This window comes from Sturnira hondurensis, unplaced genomic scaffold (assembly GCF_014824575.4).
Source record: "Sturnira hondurensis isolate 20B ecotype Veracruz unplaced genomic scaffold, ASM1482457v3 Scaffold0000780, whole genome shotgun sequence".
NCBI classification, from domain to species: Eukaryota; Metazoa; Chordata; class Mammalia; order Chiroptera; family Phyllostomidae; genus Sturnira; species Sturnira hondurensis.
This window is the reverse complement of record NW_028073411.1, coordinates 3,552,706-3,577,939: the sequence shown is the minus strand read 5'-3', so window position 1 is coordinate 3,577,939 and position 25,234 is coordinate 3,552,706. Positions and strand designations below refer to the sequence as shown.

At 37.5% G+C, this 25,234-nt stretch overlaps 1 protein-coding gene across 6 annotated transcripts in view; it reads left to right on the top strand.

Moving 5' to 3' along the window:
- TBC1D19 (TBC1 domain family member 19) overlaps positions 1 to 25,234 on the top strand; it is a 113,641-nt gene that overhangs the window by 28,209 nt on the left and 60,198 nt on the right. For 5 of the 6 annotated variants that reach the window (XM_037044735.1, XM_037044728.1, XM_037044745.1 and 2 more), the window contains 5 exons: positions 6,748 to 6,822; positions 7,990 to 8,053; positions 9,021 to 9,067; positions 13,402 to 13,512; positions 20,865 to 20,937. In XM_037044735.1, coding sequence (XP_036900630.1) covers positions 6,748 to 6,822; positions 7,990 to 8,053; positions 9,021 to 9,067; positions 13,402 to 13,512; positions 20,865 to 20,937 — 370 coding nt within the window. The remainder of the gene's footprint in view (positions 1 to 6,747; positions 6,823 to 7,989; positions 8,054 to 9,020; positions 9,068 to 13,401; positions 13,513 to 20,864; positions 20,938 to 25,234) is intronic. The other variant, XM_037044742.1, reaches the window with a different exon arrangement.

The window sequence follows — 25,234 nt, the reverse complement described above, 5'->3', positions numbered from 1 at the left end:
CAGGGACAAAGGGTTTGGGAACGGAGGCACTCTCTGCCTTCCTCTCGGTGAATCACAGTCTGTTTCATTATTTTTAACAGACTTGATGTTTTACGAGAGATTTAGATAATACCAAAAAATTGAGTGTCTCCATAGATCCCATATTAGTTTGCCTGTTATTAATATTTTATGTTTGTAAGGTACATTTCTATACAATTGTGTTTCTTTTATAAATTTTTTTTGCTTCTCATAGCTTAGAAATTACTTTATTTATAAAATTCTTGAAATCCTTTGAGTTAATATCATACATTTTAATTATTAGGGAAACTGACTTGAAGGCAAAGATAATTTCATTTTGCAAGGATATGAGTTTGGTAAAAGGTAATGTCTTCCTAGTTAAACATTTTAAATGTAAAAGGCCATTTATTTTCCTTTTACATGACATTCCAAAGCTTTATTTTGTTAGTCTTTTGGGTAGAAAACATTACCTTTTTTTGTTTTGTATTAGTGCATTGTTATTTTTCTTTTTTTGCATTTATTTTTATCATTGTTCAATTACAGTTGTCCCCATTTTTCCCCCATTTCTCCCCAATTTCTGTCCCCTGCCCTACCCACCCCCACCTCCCACCTCCCACCTCCCAAATTCACTCCTCTCCCCTCTTGTAATCTTTGTCCAGGGGTCCCTTACACCTGCTCCTTGGTGGCCCTTCCCCTTCTTGCACTGTCGTTCTTCAAGAACTTACTTGCTATTTCCACTCTTTTTTGGTGCTGACTATATTCTGACATTTCTATTTAAATAATAGCACACAAATAACTGATTTTTGGACATTTGTTTTTGAGACTTAAGACTTATTTAGTCACTTTTACAAACAGAGCCTGAGAAAGATGATGCATCTGTATAACTGGAGCCAAAGTGGACTTTCAGGGTTACCCGTTCAAACCTCCGGAGTAGAACTGCTTTTGCTCAAGTGCTGCTGGGAACAGGGGGCTCGCAGTGTCACTGCCTGAAATGGCATGGGCTCCTTATAACGTTTACCCACTCTTCCTAGTTTTGTGTGTGGCATATAGAAAGCATTCAATGTGTGTTTAGTCAGGGAGTCAGCGAGTAAGCGAGGGAGTGAATGAAACCACGTAATTAAGATTAGAGTTCTTGAGGGAACCTTAAGGAAGACCCAGCTTGGAAGCAGCCACTGTTTTCATCTTGGATTTCCCCTCATTGTGGGGATACTCTCTGTTTCTGATGCCTCTGGAAATGACTCCTCTCAGCATTTGCCTGAAGCTCTTGCCAGGGGTAGCTTGGAAAAGTCTCGCCGCCCTTGTCATGGTTGTTGTGAATATGGAACGGGATGGAGGGGACATGGTGAACCACTAGGACCACTTTTCTTTCATGATTTTTAGGGTTCTAAAGGAAGTAGCATGTGTTGTGTTGACAACCAGAAGTTTTGTTGTATCTAGCTTCCTCTTTCTTTGTTCACGTTATGTTCTTTCTGGGGTTGTGACATATAGACTGATACAGCCCTCAGAACTTTTTGAACCTGTCTTTATTATTGGGGTGTTTGCCTTATTCTCTCAACCCCTCCACAAAACTGATGTGTTTCTTAGGGGCAGGGATGTCATTTTTATTCATCCCTAGTGGCATGTGTTTTATAGATGCTTGGTAAATGTTTGTTGGATCATTCATTGACTTTTTAATATTTGAAAACTCAGCTACTACACCCCATTTCCCATTGGTCTAGCCACAAAAATCCCATTTTTTGAACTGATCATAGTTTTCCTCTTTCCTTCCTTCAATGTTTAGTCATGATTTTTCTTCTCCTCTGGGTTATTTCTAAGATTTTGCTTTAGTTGTGGAGCCCAGAAAAAATAATTGAATAAAGATTTACTCAACATTGCTTCAGTTCTTAATATTTTTTATTCTACTCTTCTGTGTTCTTTCTAAAAGCTTCCTTACTTATACAATGAAGGTAATGATACATATTTTACAAGAATAATAAAATATGTAAATCATATAAATTACATCTGATTTCTAAACTCTTTCCATTCAGATTGCTTTCTTCTGGTATCTGATTTCTTTTCTGTGTAACTTTTTAAAATGATGTTCTCTAAGAAGACAAGCAACCCAATTAAAAAATGGGCAAAGGACTTGAACGGATACTTCTCCAAGGAGGACATACAGAGGATCCAGAGACACATGAAAAGATGCTCAGTATCCCTAGCTATCAGAGAGATGCAAATTAAAACCACAATGAGATACCACTTCACACCAGTCAGAATGGCCATCATAAACAAATCAACAACTAACAAGTGTTGGAGAGGTTGTGGAGAAAAGGGGGTCCTAGTTCACTGTTGGTGGGACTGCAGAATGGTACAATCATTATAGAAAACAGTATGGAATTTTCTCAGAAAACTGAAAATGGATATGCCTTTTGACCCAGCAATTCCACTGCTGGGATTATATCCTAAGAACCCTGATACACCAATCCAAAAGAATCTATCCACCCCAATGTTCAGAGCAGCACAAATTACAGTAGTCAAGTGTTGGAAGCAACCTAGGTGCCCATCAGTAAATTAATGGGTCAAAAAACTATAGTACATTTACACAATGGAATTCTATGCAGCAGAAAGAAAGAAGGAGCTCCTACCATTTGCAACAACATGGATAGAACTGGAGAGCATTATGCTAAGTGAAATAAGCCAGGCGGTGAAAGACAAATCCCATATGATCTCACCTTTAACAGGAACCTAATAAACAAAACAAACAAACAGACAAGCAAAATATAACCAAAGACACCAAAATTGAGAACAGGCTGACAGTGACCAGAGGGGAGAGGGAAGGAAATTTCAGGGGAAAAGGGGAAGAGTAGGAACAAGTATAAAGGGCACATGGACAATAATAAGGCAGGGAGTGGAAATAGGAGGGAGGTGGGGAGGACTGGGGTGGTGTGCTGGGATGGGGGTAGAAGGGAGAAAACTGTACTTGAAGAACAATTAAAATACAAAATAAAACGATGTTCTCACCCTGGCTGGTGTGGCTCAATGGATTGAGTGCCAGCCTGTGAACCAAAGGGTCACTAGTTCGATTCCCAGTCAGGGCACATTCCTGAGTTGTGGGCCAGGCCTCTAGTAGGGAGTGCATGAGAGGCAACCACACATTGATGTTTCTTTCCCTCTCTTTCTCCCACCTTTCCCCTCTTTAAAAATAAAGTCTTAAAAAATAAAAATAATAGCTGTGTTCTCTGTGTCTTTAACATCTAATGTTAAATTAAAGTTGATCAATTGAAATACTTGGAACAGTGGGATATTCATTTACTAAACCCATGGTTATCATTTTAAATTGTACTTTGTAGAAAGCAACTGAATGAGATGTTTTTGCCAAAATATTTTTTCAAAGGATAAGTTAAAAATATGTTTAGAGTATCTTGTTCAAGTGTCATTCTATTTGGAAGGGACTTTATGTTTGAGATTTTAGTAGGCTTTATGCTGTGTTAAAATTGTATTTTGCAGTCTTGAAAATATGTACAGTATGTATTATGAGTCACATATTGCTGTCTAATTTAACTTTAATTTTGTTTTTATATCTGAGAGTTGTCTTTTTATCAATTTAAGAGCCTTTTTTATGAGTGTTCAATAGATAGCAACTTGATTCTTTATATAATAAGATAAATAATATAAATTTAGGGATTAGACTTTTAATCTTTAGGCAAATTTTTATAGTAATGATTAAATTAAATTACTTTTTAAAGAAAGCTTTCTTAGACTATAGGAGACCATTCTGCATGGCCTGTGTCCAGCTCACACTCTGAAAGACCAGTGGAAAGCGAGGTCCAGTGCACAGGACCCACGCCCATGGATAGGTTCTCTCATGGGGGATCAGGTCTGCATTGTACCTAGGCTGCTTTGAGACTTGCTTTTGCTACAACTCCCTCACCCTACATTGAGGCAAAAAGCATTTACTGAGTATCTTTGGAGTAACTTCCCGGAGTCTGTGTTAGACCTTCCATGGATGAGTGTAACCAGTTCAACCACTTTTCCCTTTGCATTTGCAAATATTCTTCTTATGTAGTGTGGTTAGCAACATCCTCTCCTTTGTTTTCTGGGAAGGGGTAGCCACCTGGGGCGAACCTGTGCATAGTAAATTAGGACCATCCTCAATTTAATGTGCCCAGAGAAGAAATAAAAGCCTGTAAAGGCAGGGGTTGGGGCGCTCTCCTCTTGAGAGACTGGCCATGCCACCCCTTCTCCTCCACAGGACTCGGTAGTCCGTGTGAAATTGTCTTAGCTACAACACCGCATCATTAAACAAAAGCCATATAATTTTACTTATATGTGAAATCTTGATGACAAAATAAATGAACAAACAGAAACAGATTGATAGTTGCCAGAGGTGTAGGGTGTTGGGGGTGCTGGGTGAAAAACAAAGGGATTAAGAAGTACAAATGGTCGTTACAAGGAAGTCATCGGGATGTAAAGTACAGAGTAAGGCATATAGCCATGGTATAATAACTGCGTATGGTGCCAGATGGGTACTGGACACATAGGAGGGATCGATTGTAAAGTGTACAACTGGCTAACCACTATGCTGTATGCTGGAAACTAATACAAAATAATATTGAATGTAGACTGTAGTTGAAAATTAAATTTAAAAAATTAAGTTTCTGCCACAGTCTGGAGTCAGGGTAGGGGGGTGTAACAGAACAGAAGGCTTAGTAGAGAAAATGATATTTAAGCTGAGATCTGAAAGTTGAATAAGATTTGTCTGAATAAATTGTGAATAAGGATGTTGGAGGTGAAAGTGGGCTGTATTGTTGTAATTAATGTTTGATTGTGAGTAAGGTACTTAAATGTATTTTAAGTCTTGGACCTAAGAGAAATATCTACAGTACCAAAAAAAAAAAAAAAAGGTGAATAAGCCAGTAAGTGGAATTAGTTTGGGGGACTTGGGGGGCATTTTATGCTATTTATTGAGTATTTTCTTCTTGAAAATCTATTCCTACATATTTAATAGAGCAAGACTTACACATTTCACACATCCTACAGATGATTGCTTTTGTTGTTATTGTTGTGCATTCATTGCTTAGGTCATTGTGTCAAAAGTGTTAAAGCAACATTGCTTAGAGTCGAAGTCTGCTCATATTGTGCATCTGTTATGTGCCAGACAAAATGTGAGGCTATGGAGGGTGTGCGGTGGGAGGGAGGCAGTGGCGCGGGGAGAGGCGTCAGCAGTAGGCACCCGGTGGCGGGGCCCCCAGAAAGGGAAGGCTTAATGAGGTGAGGGCCTGAGAAGTGAATGAGCTTTGTCCAGAAAAAGTAGGAGTAAGTATGTTGGGGATGGGAGTACAGCAAGGAGAGTATATTCCAGATAAAAAGAGTAATGGGTTTAAATACATGTGTTAAAGAAGAAGCTATGAATAATGATAGCTTTAGGGAAAGCTACCAATTATTGAATGATTATTATTATCATGTCACTGTTCAAAGTACTTTACATATTTAATCTTTATAATGACTGCATAAAGGGGCTATTCTATTTCTATTGACTGGTTATAACATCATTATGAATAATTATAATATGTAGTTCTCTTCTTTTTTTCTTACTTGGTGTAAATTTTGGAACTTTGGTATTTATTTTAGATTCTGTAAGTTGTTTTTAGGCATATTTTAGTATAAAATTATGACATTTTATTTTGACATTAAAAAGAATAGTTTACTATTCTACTATTCTTTTTAATCTATGACTATTGAAATTAACTTATTTCAAGTTTATAAGAAATGTAGGGGATAGAGAAGAAGGTAGTTAATACTGTGAAAAGCAGTAAAACAAATCTGGATTGTGACATATTCTAAAATACAACTGCCTTGACTGCTCCCCAAAAGTATCATGGAAAAAATGGCAGAGACTCTAGGCCAGGGGTGTCAAACTCATTTCCACCGGGGGCCACATCAGCTTCACGGTTGCCTTTGAAGGGACGGAATAATTTTAGGACTGTGTACATGTAACTACTCCTTAACTGTTGAGTTGGAATTACATTCGGCAACCATGAGGCTGGTGTGGCCCCCGGTGGAGCTGAGTGTGACACCCCTGCTCCAGGTCGAGCTACTCTGCAAGAGGAGACACAGTCAAATGTAACATAATGCACGGAGTTTTAAATGGAATGCACGATTTAAAAAACTGTAAAAGACATTTCGGGGGCAACTGGGGAATTTTGAACATGGTCTAAATATTAGATGATATGAAATGTCATTAATTTCTTAAGGTACAGTAGTGGTCTTATGGTTGTGAAGGAGAAGATTCTACATACTGAAGTATGTAGGGGTGAAAACTTATGTCTGGAAAAATGACAGTATAATAATTTCTGTAAAGTTTTACTTTATACTAGGTCATTAATGTTTCTGAGTATTAATCACTTATAAAATGCTTACATTTAATGTACTGTTTTATTATCTGCTATTTTTTCTTATAGTGTTTATTACCATGTGACATTGGTTGTTTTTAATCTGTTCTCATTCCTGTTCTTCACTCAAATGTCAGTTCTGTGAGGACTGAGACCTTCTGTTACTCATGGCTTAGTTCACAGTGCTAAGGACAGTGTCTGGCACGCAGTGGACAGTAATCAGTGTTTGCTGACTGAACTAATGTATGGAGATAACCAGTCTTAACCAGTCTCACCATTTGTGTATAATGCATAATGTCTTTAATTTTTTTACCAGTTTTTAAAATCAGTGTCAATATCGTTAACCAGAAATGATAATAGATTGTTCTTTATGTTTCAGGGAAGTTGGGAAAAAAGAATTTTGAAGAGTTTAAATAGTATGTGCACTGAGCTGAGTATCCCATTGGCACGAAAGGTACTTTTAATACTTAAGTATTTTATTGTAAATCGAGTACTAGGAAGTATCATGAAGTTCTAACTTGGTAGAATTATTAGCATTTCAGTTTGTTTTGAACCAAAATTCTCTAAAGGAATAATTATGTGGGTGTATTCTGTATAGACTTATGTACACTGAAATGCTTTTTTGTAGTAAACCTGTAACTTGAGAATAAATAGAAATAAAGTATAGAATCTGTAGTATAGATTATTTAAGGATCTGGCTGTAAAGGTTATAAGTGCACTTTGAAGAGTTTAATTACCTTCAGACTCCGTACTTTTTGGCTACTTGTCAGAATTGCTGTATTTGAATTAGAGCTGGAGTTCAGGCATGCTACCCTGTTGTAACAGCCAGCGTGGTGCCATCTTTCAGGGTTAACACAGGGAGTGAAAAGAATGACTTGTTACCTCTGCAGAACTACTGAGTTTGAACACTATAAGTTTTACTTAGGTCCAGTACTCAACATTTATTATCCTCCATTCTGGGCTGTGCGGGGCAGGGAGATGAAAAAGCAGAGAAAAACCACTTGAGGAATGCTCTGCATTCTTTATGACAGTTGCTCACACGTAGGACAGAACAAGTCTCTCTTCACTTCATTACTTCATTTTCCCTACCTGCTATTTTCCCCCTGCTGTTGAACAGAATATAAGGGGTGTACTTTTGATAATATCCAAGGACAAGTCACCAAAGTCAGGAGAAGGATGGTGTTAAAAAAGGATACATTTATATTAAAAACTGTCTAAATATTTAGTACTGTATAACGTACTGTTTTTCATGTAGGAAGATGATGCTATGACTCACAGCCATACTCTCTTGGCCTGTCCCCTTTGTGATGCATTTCTGAGGTTGCTGGACGGAACAAGAGGAGCAGTATGTGGCTAAGGAGCAGTTTTGTGTGTGTCAAGTTTTACTGGCCAGTATAGATCATCTACCGTTTCTTGGACTCACTAGCTGAGCCATCGAAACTTGATATAATAGTTAACTAATAATAATTTAAGTGTGATTCCAAAAAAGTTTACGTGTAATGAAATTATTTTTCCATCTGTTATATTAGCTTACTTAAACTTTTAGAGAAATTATTCTTATTTTTCAGCTGTATTGCTAAACTGTGCAAAGTGAAACCACTTTTTAAATTACCTGTTTTAGCGGCCGGTTGGAGAACAGAAAGAACTCCTCAGTAAATGGAATGAAATGGGGACTGATGAACCAGGTATATGAAGAACTCCTTTCAAACTGTGGTAGTGGGGCAAAAGTTGTTTCCGTAATTGTGTGTCCAAAATAACAATATTAACAGTTCTTTTAGACAGAGAATGACTTTTCCTTCCACCAATTTACTGTTTACTATCATGTTTTGTTTGCTTTGCTGTTTGAAAACTCCTCACTTAGTCAGTGTTCTCCATTATTTTGAGAACATTTAACTCATTTTTCCTGTTTTTAAAGCAGCATTTGAAAATTTTTTTATAAAAGTGTAAATTAAATGCTTCTTGGATTTCTTAAACTCATAGTTAAAGTAAATATTTTTCAAGCTTTAATTCTACTGAGATGTCAAAGATGGGTTAAATGGTGAAAAGTTTTAAGACTTCTGAAATGTTTTTAAGAACTTATTTTTGGATCATTGCAATGTTTAAAACTGAGTGAATTTTATAAACATATAATAAGTGGCAACTATATGTAATTTACATACATATATATATATAGCATAGGTAGACATGTACGTAATTGCTCACTACCCCTCTAAGAATAAGGAATAAGTGTGGGGCTGTGCCAGAAATAAGTGCCATAGCAGAGAAAGCCCTCACGGAGGTCAACAGGGAGGACAGGGCAGCCCGAGGAATTCACTGAGGAGCCATTGTTCGTATTTTACTTCCTTTGAGAATTCTCATATAGAACTTTTATATTGACATTTTTTCAATTCAGTTATAAATAATCTGTTACAAATTTATGAAAGAGAGACTCTTAATTTCTTTTAGAGTATGTCATCTAGGCTCTCCGTGTGAAGGACTTTTTATTTTTGTGTTTCCAATACTCAATATAATGCATGACAAAAACCCAATACTCTGCACGTTTGAATTAATCTAGCTACACAGCAGCATACGAAAGAATCATTAACATTTATTATTAATAAACATTAATATAGTATGTTAACTGAAATTTTTAATCTCTCTTCTTAATTCTAGATTTAAGCCTTTTCAGACCTGTTTATGCACCTAAGGATTTTCTTGAGGTAGGTTCTGTTGGTTAAATATATGCATGTTAATGAGGGGAAATGGGAAGGAAACGATGATGTAAGATGATCCCCAGTTGGAGGAATTGCCGAGTACACAGCCCCTGAGCCAGTGAAGCAGGGGAATGACAAGATGAAATTGGTGTTTGGAAATTGCTCTTGGAAAATGCATCAGAAAGTGGAAAGATTAGAGGCAAGTAAATCAATTAGGAAGATTTCATTTAAAAATAGTGACTACAAATCATGTAGTCTGCTGCCTGGAACATACAGGTGCTCAGAGAATATTTTCCCTCCTTGTTCTAGTTGTTCAGGTAATAAGTAGTGTTAATATAGGTGTCATTAAATAGCTCTTTGTAAGGGACTGTTTCGTACATTCTATCCCATCTCGACCAAGGGTCACTACCAGAGTTCCAGGTGTCCGTGGAGACAGGCACGGGTAGAAACTCGGCTGCACGTTAATCCTGCCTTTAACTGCTCTGTCTCCAACAGGTAGAGCAGTGCTTAGTATATGCTTGCTTAATAAATAGTTGTTGAATGAATGAATGAATGAATGAATTACTCTTTCACATTTTATTTTTATTTCTTTCCTGAACCTGTTTTCTCTGATACCAGTCTGCTAGGATTACACATTGTTAGAAATTTTTTTCAGGTCTTTTGGAATTGTAAGTAGTCTTCTTTTAACTTTAAGGAGAAATTAGGTGGGTCAGAAGCTGCCTTCGTGGGGATGGCATTATTTCTCTTAGCCTATTAAAGGGTCTTCCAAACTCTTGCCTTTTCGAGCACTGTGGCTGAAATTTCATGCAGTTTTTATATGGTTATCTTTGTTTTCTCCGCAATAGTCATACATTCTATTTCCTTAGGAACGGTTGCTGATCCTTTTATTACTCATGCTAAGGTTCTTCTTTAGTTCAAGAACATTTTACATAATCATTTTCTTGTTATATTTTTTGCACTTCTAGTATTTCCTCTGTTCTATTACCCATGTATTCATAGATTGTTTTTCTTTTCTAGTCTGTGCTTGTGAGTTTCCCTCGCAGCAGGTCCCTGATTTGTGTCATTAGTCTGAACTTGTGCTGTTGGGAGTTAGTCTGTATTTAACATAATGGATTCCTTGCTAAATCTTTTTTTCTTTTTAAACAAATACCATTGATATTTTCAGTTATAATTTAGTGTTTGCAATTTTAGGAAACTTAGCATTATAGCACATTCCATTTTATCAGCCACTGATTCATCAGTTCTCCGGAAGATAGTGATAGTGATAATGTGATCGTGAGTCTGTCGTCATGATCTCCTTCTCGGAACTCTTGATGGGTTTGTTCCCTCAGCAGTTTCAATTCAAAAATATTTTTAAATGTATTATTGTTCTTTTCCTAAAATGAATGGTAATTGATGGAAAAATAAGACACCATAAGAAGAAAAATTATTCATAATACCATCATACAACCATAAACACTACAATTACCATAATTTTAAAAATGTAATATATTGTGAAAATTTTTAATGTTATTACCTGCATTATTTATTACACTGTATTTTATTATATGACCTGATCATAATTTTTTAAGTAATTCCCTTTAATGGGATGTCTAAGCTGTATATGTTTTTCCATTATAAACAGTACTTTATTAACATTCTTTCCACACTATCTTTGCAAACATCTTAAATTTTTTCCATAACTGTACTCATAGAAATGAAACTCTTAGATTAAAGGATATGCAAATTTCAAAGGCTTTTTTATCTGTTTAATTTTGAAAAGTATATAAATTGTCTTTTTTGTTAGCTTCACTTCTGAAATTTTCTTTCATTTTCCCATGTGCATTTGGTTTAGAGGTGATAGCCTCCGATATTACTTCACTGTCTTTTAAAAACATTGCAATACTTTTTTAAAAGGAAAGGCTATTTGTAAAGATTTACTCTGAGGAATATATTGGGATAAATTAAAATTTTAACATTCTACATTATGTATTAATGGTTTGACATTTAAAAAGCAGTGTGTGTATGTTATCTATAATAAAAATAAAGATATGCATTAAAACATAATGGCAGATTATTTCTTTTTTAAAATAATTTTTAATTTTTAATTACATTTGACATATTATATTAGTTTTGGGCATACACCCCAGTGATTAGACATTACATAGTTTAATAAGTGATCATTCCCATAAATCTCGCACCCATCTACTAGTTATTAGACTATATTTAACTATATTCCCTGTGCTGTACTTTACATCCCCATGACTGTTCTGTAACAACCAATCTGTACTTCTTAATCACTTCACCATTTTCACCCTCTCCTAATGCCCCTTCCATCTGGCAACTGTGAAAACATTCTCTATATCTATGTTTCTGTTTCTGTCCTGCACATTCAGTTATTTTGTTTTTTAGATTCAATTGTTGATAGATACATATTTATTGCCATTGTATTATTGTTCATATGTTTGATCTTCTTAAAGAAGACCCTTTAACATTTCATGTAATACTGGTTAGGTAGATGTGAACTCCTTTAGCTTTTTCTTGTCTGGGAAACTCTTTATCTGTCCTTCAATTTTAAATGATAGCTTTGCTAGGTAGAGTAATCTTGGATGTAGTTCTTTGCTTTTCATCACTGAATATTTCTTGCTAGTCCCCTTTGGCCTACAGTTTCTGTTGAGAAATCAGCTGACAGTCTTGTGGGAGCTCCCTTGTAGATAACTGACAGCTTTTCTCTTGCTGCTTTTAAGTTTCTCTTTTCATCTTTAACATTGGGCATTTTACTTATGATGTGTTTGGGTATGGGCCTTTTTGGGTTCATCTTGCTTGGTGCTCTTTGTACTTCCTGGACTTGTATGTCTATTTCCTTCACGAAGTTAGGGATGTTTTCTGTCACTATTTTTTCAAATAGGTTTTCAATATCTTGCTCTCTTCTCTTTCTGGCATCTCTATGATGCAAATGTTAGAATACTTGAAGTTGTCCCATAGGTTCCTTATGCATCCTGATTTTTTTAATTCTTCGTTCTTTTTGCTCTTTTGAGTGGGTGGTTTTTTTGCTTTCTTATATTCCAAATTGCTGATTTGATTTTCAGCTTCATCCACTCATCAGTTGATCCCTATAAATTATTCTTTATTTGAATTATTGCATCCTTTATTTCTGGCTGGTTCTTTTTTTAATCTTGAGGTTTTTGCTGAGTTCATTGAGCATCCTTATAACCAGTGTTTTGAACTCTGCATTTAGTAGATTGCTTGTCTCCATTTTGTTTAGTTTTTTTTTCCCCTGAAGTTTTGTTCTGTTCTTTCATTTGGGATGTGTTTCTTCATTTCCTCATTTTGGAAGCCTTTCTGTGTTTCTTTCTATGTATTAGGTAGACGCCGCTACATCTCTCAGGCTTTGAAGAGTGACCTAATGTAGTAGGTGTTCTGTAGGGTCCAGTGGCACAGCCTCCCCTTTCACCCAAACTGGATACTCAAGTCTGTGCACACCCTCCTCTCATAATTGAGCCTTGATTGCTCAATTGGCATGTCAGTAGAAGGGATTCACTAGGCCAGTCAGCTGCAAGGACTGGCTGTGCCCACTGCCCGTTGAGTCTGACCCTTGAGTGTGTCACTCTGGAGATGGTTGGGTGGTGGTGCTTTGGTGTGGTTTGAAGCTTTCCACTGGGTATACTGGCCCTGGGGCTTCCTGGGAGGTGCGGGCCAAGGTCAGCCACCACCTGTGATCTGCTCGGCTTATGCCACCTGGCGTAAGCCACCAAGAGATCTGCAGATGGATGCTACTTGCTGGGCCTGGAAGTGCCCAGGTGAGGCCAAGGTGTGAACCAAGGCCATCACTAGCTGCTGCTAGTGATAGGCCTGGGGCCACTTAGCAAGAGATACGGGTTCACTCAGCCAGGTGTTGCTTGTTTGACAGAATTTAGGAGAGTGCTAGAATGTAGGAGACTGCTAGAATTTAGAATACTAATCAATATTTGTTTTTAAAAGGGTTAGGGTTGGTTCTAAAATTTTTCCTGGTAAATATTACAATCAAGCAATTTTTATTTTTCTATCACCTTCCCTGGTAAATTATTATAATCAAACAATTTTTCTTTATCATCAGGAAGCTTTTCTTTATAGGTAAATTCTTTTTCGTTTTATATGGTAGATCATCAGCTGGAATATTAAGTCATCCTAATTAAAATCATGTCTCTAGTAATTTCACATTTTAGTACAAAGTTATAGTATTTTAGAATGTTATTGAAGTATATGCATAATCCCAAATAGTTTTTAATTTTGTGGTGATACACCAAGAATATCACTGCCAATTTTATAAATGTAGACATCCTATTAAAAACTAATCAATTTTGTTGGATTTGTTTTTAAAGGTATTAATTAATCTTCGCAACCCAAATTATGAAAATGGTGATTATCTTAGTTTCAGGACTCATTTGGGTTTAATTCAAGTTCCTCTGAGAGTAAAAGACATCCCTGAATTGGTAAGTATAGGCATCTAAAAATAAATTAACATATTTTAGAAGACAGCCATTGGAAAACTATTTTAGTGCAGCATATATCCAAACAATAGGACAATCATTAAATAAATAAAATGAAGCTTTCTTTTTTGTTGTAAATATGTTACATAGAGAAAAAGTTGCTCTTCTAGTAGGACTGAAGGTGAACTTGCATTGAGCTATAAATGCTTTTGCTTATTCCCCACCTCAGTAAACAGCATAGATTTACACAAGACAGCTTGTTGGGATTCAGGTGCCTGATGTATGTCTATAAAACAGATTGAAACAAATTGTGAATTTTATTAAATTTTTTAATGAAAGTACATTTTATTCACTTCAACCAGCATGTATTGAGCTTCTAACATGGTGAGGCACTGAAGGAGATGAGGGAAAGTAAGGACAAGACTGTCTTTACCCCAGAGACTTTCATGTTGGGCGAGGAAGCTCATTTTAAAGTAGAGTCATTACAGAAAAATGAGATTTACTGATGGTGGATTTGAGAAGTTATCACTGCAAAACAATAAGGAACACAAATGTAAATACTGTGTTTGTTGAAGCAAACAATTTGTAACTCAGAGGTTTCATGTATTAAGATAGAGAGCTGATGGGAGAATGATAAATGACTTCAACATGGAAGCAGAAGTTCAAGCCTAACTGGGAGAAAACGGGAGGTGTGGACGAGAAGTATGCCGGTAATCACTTGATTATCCTCCAGCTCCAGATCTATCTTTTTCTGTTCTGCTTTGTAATCCTGGAGCTGGGCCTTGTATACATTTCTTTCTTGCCAACTGGCTTGATGTTAGGCTTTGTTAGTAGAAGCTTCTGGAGGAAACAGCAAGACTGGTGCGGCAGGAGAACGAGCCTTCCTTTCCCGGTTCCCTCGTGCGGGACCCTGCAGGTCAGCACTCGGAAGGCCCGCTAACACCCACTGCTGCAGCCCGCAGCCACTTGGCTGCAGCCTGTGTCCTCGGGCAAGTTTCTTTACCGCCCCTGGTCTGCACAGGCCTAAGGCACACGCTCCCTTTTCATAGAGGTCTGAATCTCTGTCTCGAGGGCGGATTCCTTTTCCTGAGTTCTTACTCCTTTCTTGGTTCACTTTCTTTCATCCTGGAAATCAGAGTTGCTTTCTGCCTTTCCTGATTCTGTTTTTCTGTGTCCACATATTGGCTGTGGTTTTTGTTTCCTTATTGAACACTTGACTGATACAAGAAGCCAGATGATTTCCTATGCAGAGGTTTGGAAAGGCTCAAGAATTAGAGAAGCTGCGGGTTATAAAAGGCCATAGTGAGTCAGAGGGCTGAGAATGGAGATTGGGTGACAGTTTGTATTAGGATATTTGGATGGATTGAACCCCCAGGCTCCTACTACCCTGCAGAGTTGGGCTACTCCTCCTTCCCCACCGGAGACCAGAGAAATGGAATTGGAAAGGCTGTGAACTCGGAGACCTCAGACAAAGAGCAGGGCAGGAATGAGGTACTGCACTGAAAACAGAGGAATTAGGTGGAAGTTGGCTGAATGATGAGATTATCCTGGTCATTACCACTACGCCTACCCAGTTCTCTCCTTCTTCATCCCCCACCAACTCGAGAATACCAGAGAAAAGGCTGCCAGAGCTTTGGAGAACCCTATGACAAGACAGCTGGCTGGCTACAAAGTTACCACCGAGGGAAGCCCACCACACTCTATCCCCAGTCCTGGCAGACAGAGCTTCCAGTCTGTTTCTTACTGCCTCATTCCTAATGTGAATGGCCAGCTTAGGATCTCCGGGAACTTGAAATCCTCCAATTTGAAAGGCAGAGAAACTAAACTAAAACTAAAACAGAAATAAAAAAATAATAGTTAAAGTAGTCAATATAAAGTGTTTATAGAATAAACACTCATCATGACCACTAATAGTTGTTTCAGGTTTGAATTTACATTCACACTCACAAGATACAATAGGCCATAAGCTGCCGCCAGCTTCACCTCAGTTTGTAGAGTGATACAGGACAAAACACAGCATGTCAGTGTGTCAGCAAGCTCTTAGCAGGTAGGTCTTTGCTGGGGGTCTACAGCCAACCCGATGTTCCTTCCTGGTCCCACAAGGAGTACATACAATTGGAAGTGACGAATCATATAGGTGTAACACAGGAAAGTCTCTTACACAATAGGAAGAGGTTATACTCACGTTCGAACCTAAGTATATGAACATTATACAAACGCGAGTGTAACTTCCAGGTCCCTTCCAGGGACACCAAATGTGGCATGAGGTATATGTTTTCCAATAGATTTTCATAGTTGATTCGTAGTGTTCCATTTCAGATGTAACTTACAAGCCATGGGTCATATTTTTTTCCAGTAAGTAACATTGCTCATTAATACAGCTGGCATTCCTTTTCACATTTGTGTGTGCATTTGTGTGAGTCAATACATTTTCAGGGTGGCAGTGCGAAAGAAGGTAAACCCAAGGTCATCTTCATGCAGGGGTGTCCAACCCACAGGCCGCATGTGGCCCAGGATGGCTGTGAATGAGGCCCAACACAAAATTGTCAATTTACTTAAAACCTTTTCTTTACTCATCAGTTTTCATTCATGTTTGAGTATTTAGTATGTGACCCAAGACAACTCTTCTTCCAGTGTGGCCCAGAGACACCAAAAGGTTGGACATCCCTGCTACAGCCCTTTGTTAACTACTTCTTTCCAATAGACTATTTAGAGAAACCATTAATGTTCTCAGAGAGAAGATACTACTCATGAAACAAGAACAGAATTTTATTAAACTAACAAAACAAACAGTAGAATATGAAAAAGAGCATTTAGGAATCAAAAAATGTCAGGAGGCAAAGCTCAGGAAATCTATCAGAAGGCGGAGCAAGAGCAAGAAGCCAGAGATAAAAAATAAGGGGGGGGAGGAATTTAAATTGGAGGATCAATCTAGAAGGTCAACATCTGACCAGTAGGAGTTCCAGAAAGAGCAGAGGTAAGGGTCCCAGAACTGAACGGCAGGAATCTCCAGTATGGCAAGGCCCACCTAGTACCCAGTGCAATGAGTAAACGAAGAGCCATCACAAGCCACCTGGAAAGAAGACTGGAAACTTCTCATGGGAGAAAAACAGTGCAGGTAAATGTCAGGAGTCAGAGAGTGGCATCTGACGTCTCAGAAGTAAGACTGGAAGCCAGAAGATTTTGCAATAATGCCTTTAAAAGTTCAAACGATTTTAGCCTAGACTTCTGTATGCAGCCAGCAGTCAATCAAGTGTGAAGTTGAAGTAGAGGTTTTCAGACGTATGTAATCTAAAAGGAAATATTTACTCCTATTCAGGGAACCATTGGTACAAGTGCTCCAAAATCAGGTCATAAATAAAAAGAACCAATAGGGCACTTAGGGAATGGGATTTCAAACTACGGGTAGAAGACTTTCCAGCGTGACGACGAGGAGCTCTGGGACAGGGGCGGTACAGCAGGACCATAGGGGAGCGATTCCAGAGGGGAGCAGGAGGCTGGAGGGTCCCGAGATGAGTACCTGCAAGAGAACACCGAAGGCTTAATGAGCTGACACATTTGACCACATGCAGGATTGTATCAAGCAGGGTCTTTTCAGACTTGTTACAGGGTGTATGTAGGAAGAGGTAGGTGATTAGAGAAAATTCTGAAAGTGACAAAGTAGTTTAATTAGAAATTGAATGAAAAAGTATACAAAAGGGAACACATCTATAACATGTGACTCAGCAGTGAATAATATTTAAATATAATAATGCAGACTCTATAGATTTTATCAGGGATTGATATGTAATTGAAATGATGGAGAGAAGTACATGAGCTGAACTCCTCATTTACCACAAAAAAATCAATATCTGAAACTGGTACGTTAAAAATAGCAATATATACTTGTTACGTGAAATATGCAGGTACATACCGGAGGATAAGCCGAGTGTGTGTGCGTGTGTGTGTGTGTGCGTGTGTGTACTGGGAAGGAGTGTAAGATAGAGGACTGCTATTTTGTTGTTGCAAAAAAAGTCTTTTAGCTGGTTTGACTTTGCTGCATGTAGAGACGATACAGGGGGTTAGATTCTGAAGCCAACTAACCTGGGTTTACATGCTTGCTCTGCCACTTATGGGCTATGTGGCTTTGAGCAAGTCTTTTTGCCTTTGAGCTTTAGTTTTCTTATTTGTAAAATAGGGATAATAATATTTCATAGGGGTGTTATGCAGATCAACAACTTAAAAGTTATGGGTTGAATTGCACCCCCAAAAAGGTGTGTTGAAGTCCTAACCCCCAGTACCGGCCTGTAAATGTGATCTCATTTGGGAATAGGGTCTTCACAGATGCAGTCAAGAGGATGATGATTGCAGTTGGCTGGGCCCTAAATACAATATGACTAGTGTCCTTAAGGGAAGAGACACAGAAGGAGAGTCCCAAGGAGAATGTCTTGATACAATGAAGGCATAGATTGGAGTGACACACCTATAAGCCAAGGAGCACCCGAGATTGCTAGCAGGGTCAGATGCCAGGAGAAAGGCTTGTACCGTATTCTCCCCGAAGGCCCTCAGGGAGTGCACAGCCCTGGACACACCTTGATTTTGGACTTCTAGCCTTTGGAACTGTGAGAATAAGTTTCTATTGTTTAAAGCCACCCAGTTAGTGGGACATGGTAAGCAGTTTACACCTGCTTATGTGACTACTACATGACTACTACAACGTGACTACTACAACTTTGATAAAAAGTTAATTTTTAGGAAGTAATTTTTTTAAAGTGTTAAAAACCCATTGTTAGTAGTAGTTTGTACAAAATGCCATGGCTGTACAGAAAAAGTTTAGATTTTTCCCCTGGAGGTGTGGGAAGTCTTCTCAGAGGGACTGCCATTTGAACGGGTTTGCAGGGGGTTGCTGGGAAAGAGCAGGGCAGGGATCATGTGTGTGGAGGCTCAGCATGCGTGTGAGCGGGACCGATTACATCATGTGTCTGTCTGTAGGGGCCTGGAGCTGACGTGGATTCGTTCTGAGCTATTGAAGAATGAACGCCTGTAACTAATTTTCAAGAAGTTGTGGCTACACCTGCTAAGAGTGTAGTCAGTCTTTCTCTTCCTCTGGTCAGTAGGGATAGTTGTCCCTACCTTCCCTGCTTGGCATGGCCTGAGTATTTAATGACACTGACTGCAGAATGCACGGTTTTTCTGTGACCCTAGTCTGTCTATGAGCATTGAACTTGGTGAGGTTCAGTGAGTCTTGTGTTCTTATACTGGATGACACTTAAATCTAGTTCACAATGTTATGTAGACTCATCCATGGTAAAAGGAAATTCCTTGAAACTGAAATTTATTGTCTCTAACATGAAGTTGCTGATGAATTTCTGTTTACCCATTCAGTCATATGGAGACGGCTGGGTGAAACTGAAGCTCAGTAGTGTGGTTTAATACTATGGAACCCCCACTGTATGTCACTTACCCCCACACTAGGTTCCGATGTGTCCAAGACAGTCCCTGTGTCCCGAGAGCCTCAGGAGAGTGGGGAGATGGACAGTAGTAAGATCGTTTTAATGCGATGTGAGTATGTGGGTTTATAGCGGTTGATAAATGGTAACATGTGCATAGAGAGCTGCCTAAATCAGCCTGAAATATCAAAGAAGGAGTCCTGGGAGGCATGGCATCTTGGGAATTTTGAAGGAAATCTGAGAAGGGGGCCAGGTCTACTAATGTGGAGTAAAGAGTAGTCCAGAGCAGTGAAGCAGAAAATGGACGTTCAGAGCTTCTCGTGCTCCTGACGTGTTGTGGCCTGAGTACGATTCTCCACGGTGGTGTTAGAACCTAATACTGAAACATTTGTTGGGCTTGAGTCCCTCTCAAGTGTGAAGACCAAAGGTATTTACAAAACCAAATACATTGTCATTAATTCTAATGATTTCAACGAAGAGAGAGTTTAAAAATAAATGGAAGACAGTGGTTGAAAATGGGAGAACAACATTAAGTGTTTACCTCTTCAATCTAAAATATTGGTAACATGATGTAATGCTGTTTTAAAGTATAGATAAAAATCAAGCTGAGTTAAAATTTGAAATATAATGAACAAACTGACAGTAAGGGGGTAGGGATAGCAGGGGAAAGACCATCAAGGAGCACATACAGAGGCCACACAGACAGAGCCAAAGGGGATGGGCTCGAGGGTGGGAGTCAAGAATGAGTGGGGCAGGGCGGCCTGGTGGGGTGAAAATGGAAACAACTGTACTTGAACAACAATGAAAAAAAGAAATGGTAATTATTTAAAATCAATCCAAAAATGAAATGTGTGTACATATTAGGCTTAATAACTGTTTTGTGAGGGACGTTAATAAATTAGTAACTTAAATAATAATGGATAATTGGGGGGGATTAAAACTTATTTTGTAAAGGAGAAGGAAGTTTGTATTTAGCAATTAAATAGTAACAAAACACTGAGGCAAATATTAATAGAAATATTTAATTACTTAGGGAAGAAAAATAATACAAATAACATGGGGTTGTTATAAATTTTAAAAATAACAGAGAAACATTATTACTTTCCCTAGACATTACTGGGTGAGTAGAGGAAGTCTGGAGAATAAATCTAATTTATTCTTATTTTAGCAGAGTACTTGATAGTCTAATTTTACTTAAAAACTAATTTAAGTTGTTTTGGGTATTTGCAGTGTATAGTTAATTAAGAGTTGAGTGACGTACAGAACCATAGAAAGCACAGATGCAGAATCATACTGGCAATTTAGAAAATGATGTTAGAAGATAAAGTTGACTGTTGCTGGATAATGGTGTATGTGTGTGTGTTTTCTGGAGATTTGAATGTTAGTAGATCTTTCCTCAAAAGATAATTCATTTCTTTCTTCACTAATTAGCTTATTACCTAAAAAAAGGGAAACAATTGAGAACTGTATTAAAAACAGGTTTTTTGAAAAAAATATTGCATCACTCATTGGTCATAAGGCATCAAAGTAAAAATTTTTCTTAGGCAGAAAAAATGAGGACAAGGAAAAATACTACTAAAGGCTCTATATTTGGAGAACTGTTATATTTACGTTTCTTTTCCCATTATACATTATTTTTTCCTAAAAGTGTTTATCTTTTCTATTCATGTTTGTTTCACCTGGTAATAAATGTGTTACATAGTAATAGATGTAGTAAAAAATTATGGTTATTCTGCTCCTTAATTTTGTATTAATGTATTACTATTTAAGGGTTCCATAATGTCCGCTTCTTTAGATATTTGAAGGAAGCGAAAATTCATTTTATATTGTGATTTTTATTTATGCTGATGTTTAGGTGAAGGTGACTTTTTTTTATAGTAGCAAAGTCTGAAATGTACGTTAATTCTATGTGTGTTATTTTTTCAGAAAGAATTATTTGCAGAACTTGGCTTAACTACAGGACAACTAGGCATAGATGATTCTACGCAAGTGCCTCCTGGTTAGTATTACCCCATGTGGCATGTCAGTGATGATAAATGAGAGTGAGGTTAAGTTTTATCTTGTCCCTTCCAAATCTAGTAACCTTTTTATATCTGAAAGCAAAGCATGCTTCTGCCTTTCTTGGGTTACTATTAATTATTGAATAGAATTCTGTATATTGTAGACCATGTCTTTTTATTTGAAGATCGTACAATAATTTTTAAAAATCATTAGACATACATAAGTTATTTTGTTGGCAAAATCTTCATTGACAGCACTCATATTTTCCTTTACTGGCCATCACTATTTATTTTTATTACTTTTCATAACATCAAATTAAGCAAACACAGCATTCTGTGTAAAATAAACTTAGGCTTTAAAATTAGTATCTTTTAAACCTTGTTCAGAAAATTTCCCTGACTTTCTCTTTTTGTGCAAAAGCACAATGTGTTTTTTATAAAAGGTGAAACTGATATTTAGCTGTCAAAAAAGGAAGTGAAAACTGACCTAAAATACAGGAGGCCTGCCCTGGAGTGGAAGTAGTGCAGCGCTTGGGCGGCCCTCGAGCCTCCCGCTGGCCACATGGCCGTGTGTGGCGGGCGGGGCGCTTCACATCTCTGCACTTGTTTCTTCCTTTATCAAACACGGACATCGGCTCCTGATCATTAGTAATAATAGCAAACATAATAATAAAGTTATTGAGCATATACTATGTGTTATATGTGTATTGTCTCATTTTAATCTCTTGGCAATGTAGAAGGTATGTTTATTATCGCTTTTAAAACTTTATTAGTTTTTAACGCTTTGGGGAAAGACTCTATTATAAGGGAATGGCTCAGTGAATTTTTATTAGTTGGACACATACAAATTAATAAATTGAAGCCCTCTCTTAACCTCTTTTGATCTTTATTCTTCCATGTCAAAAAAAACCCCAACACTATTCTGATTCCTCCCAGCACAGGTTAGTTTTGCCAGTTCTTGAAATTTGTATGAATTAACACAGTGTGTCCTCTTTGATGTTTGACTCGTTTTTGTTCAGTGCTGTGAGATTCAGCAATATTGCTCTGCATATTCATAAATCTTTTGGGTTTTTTTGCACCATGGTATCTATTATATCAACATACCACACACATTTATTTATCCATCCTATTGTTGGGTATATGGGAAATTTCAAATGTGGGGCTATTACAAATGTGGCTGCCATGAACATTCTAATATGTGTCTTTTGGTAAATGTATGTTGAATATACATACATCTCGGAATACAGTTTTTCAGACCTCAGGTTTGTATAAGCTTCAGTAGATGACTAACTGCCAAAGCATTTTCAGAGTGGGTGTACCAGGTTCCACTTCCACCCATGGTGCGTGGGATCAGTGGTGGCTGGTGCGCCTGCGAGTGCTGGGCGTGTACAGTCTTCGGTTTCGGTCATGCTGCTGGTAAGCAGTGGTGTTGCCTTGTGGCTTTAATTTTCTTGTATGATGTGAGATAGAAGTAATGCCACCGTTTTAAAGTTGGAGAAGTGCAGATGTTAAATAACTTGCCCAAAGTTGCAGAATTAGTAAGTGGTGGAACCAAGATTCAAAGCTAAGCAGTGTGCCCTCATGAATGGGAGTTGGTGTTTTTTATAAAAGATGCCCAGCAGAGCGCCCCAGCCTCTTCCACAGCGAAAATCGGTAATCTGCGATGTGAAGAGGGTCCTCACCAGAACCTGACAGTACTGGTACCCTGTTCTTGGGTTTTTAGCCTCTAGAACTGGGAGGAATAATTTTCTGTTAGTTACAAGCTATCCAGTTTGTGGTGGTTTTCTTATAGTAGCTTGAACAGACTAAGACAGATGATACTTCTTTTCATGGCCCAGGACAGCCATATAGAACTAACAAAAGGGAAAAGAATAGTAATATAACCTGGAATGATATTTATGTTTTTCACTTTTGAAACTAATCCTTAAGCATTGTTTTAGATTATTCTAGACCTTATAATAGCTATGCTTCAGAAAACCTCATTTTCCCCTTAATCTAGAGTATACCTTATTTTGCCATATATAATGTGTACTTTTTTGTCCAAATTTTTGAGGGAAAAGTAAGGATGCACATTATACATGGGCAGTACTAATTCTGTATATGTATAAATGCTTTAAGTCTTTTATTTATGCTTATATGGCTTTCTAGAGTTAAAAGTGTAACTCTAGAAAGCAATAATGATATCTGCATGCAAAATAATACCCTGGAATATGATAATTGGTTTTGTTTCTAAATATAAAGAAGTAAACTTAATTAAAAAATCAAAACAAAAAATTAAAACATTGAAAACTTTAGGGGGAAGATGTGGGTATACATTATATAGGGGAGTGCATTATACACAGCTAAATACGGTAGTTGCTCTTTGGTTCACTTGTACTACCTACAGCAAATGTGTGTGAGGGGCCAGAGATTAGTGGGTCCACAGATATGACATAAACTTTGCTTTGAGGGAGCATTTAGTATAAGATAAGATTCAGGTAAGAATCACGTGGCATTGGCTGTTATGACATGCAAGGGGCATTTGGCGTAGAGGCGAGAGCACTAAGTCTGCCTGGAGGAAGTTGAGGATCTCTTCAGTTGATGCGGTTATTTTTGCTCTCTTGACTTCTCAAAGCAAGACTGTTAAAAATTGGGTCGAATTCATGTTCATCAATGAGATTGTTTTTAGTGGTATAGTACCGAGATTTTTTCCTGTCTTGAGATTGCTAGGCAACAATATTACTTGGAAAGAATGGGGTTTGGTTAAATTGGAAATGTAATGCTAAATGTTTTGAAAATGTTGCTAATACTTGTTTGGCTAGAGATAAGTTTTATATTTAGGATTGAGTATGACTTAAAGGAACTAGACACTTCCTACTCATCTTTTCAAAAATATATTTTATTTTATTTTTATTATATATTGGTTTCAGGTGTATAGCTTAGTGGTTAGACAATCATATAACTTACGTGATGTCCCCCTCACTTCCTAATCATCTTTAAAACCCTGTATCACCTATGTTTTGTCAATACTGTTGTTCAGTTTTTATATTTGAAGTGCATTTCTCACTTACTAAATTGTCAGCTTTTATGTAAGAGTCAGGAGAACAGTCCATATCTTTGTAATATAGAATCATTATTTTACAGTGATTTAAAAATCAAGCATATTTGTTATTCCTGTAAACTCACGAATATGCATTTGTTTTAAACATACACTTATTGTGGAAACCATTTATAATACCCATGCTGAGCAGAAAAGGGGGAACAGAATCAGCATTCTTTCATGAGAAAGGAGGGTGGTCATATTCCTGATAATATTGTCTGACTGTACATAGTAATGAATCTTATTAGATGGGAGTTCTGCTAAAGAGACATTTTCTCAGCTTGTTATTTCTGAAGGAAAAATGCATCTTCATTTGGACCAGCGTTTCCTGAAGTGTGTCCCATGAAGCATTCATCATTTTCCCTGTGGAATGGAGGATCTTGTTCTCAAATAAGATTTGGGACTGGCTGCACTGTACAGTTACAGTGTGTGTTATTGTCCTAAAGACTATAAGAAGTCCCCAAAAAACTTTTAGCTTAGCCTCTCCTAGTCACATTTTACCAGGGAATCTTTTTCCTATGCAAGATCTGTTGATATAAATGTGTCTGTCAACATACTGGTTCTCAGAGCGTTTTCTGAGAAACATAGATTACAAATGGGAAATTCTGGTTCTGACTTCTTTGGGTTTCTTATTCTTGGACTAGAGAATTGTACTAGAAAGCAAAATAATTGTACTTCACATAATCAAATAGTTAAATTCAGTAGTCTTTTTGTTTTCATTTCATACCACTTCCAGTGATCAAACACTGTTACCACCTGGAAGTATCATCCACTTTTATAAGAAAGAATTGGCTGATAACTTTTGATTCTTCGGTTACTAAGACCTTGCAATCGTAGCTAATTAAAATGAAACTTTTATTGTTCTTTTATACATAGTCTTTGAAATAAATATGTTCAAATACTTTAGCGTTAGACAATGATTGTATGTTCTGAGGGACCCCAAACATTTTACTTGGTCATTGTATAATCTGCTCAAATATTTACTTTGGAGCCAAAATAAGCTAAAAGAGTGGGGTACTCTGGTTTAGATATCCATTTTGTAAAACCAGCTGTATGAAAAGTGATCTAACACTGGAAATGTTAGCAAATGGAAAACGGAAATACAGTGCCATTTAACGTTTAGCTGGGCTAAACCCAGATACCACAGAATAGACTTTCTAGAAAATCTTAGCCCAGGACAGGTTTCCTTCTCCCTCTCTGCCTGAACTGCACCTTGG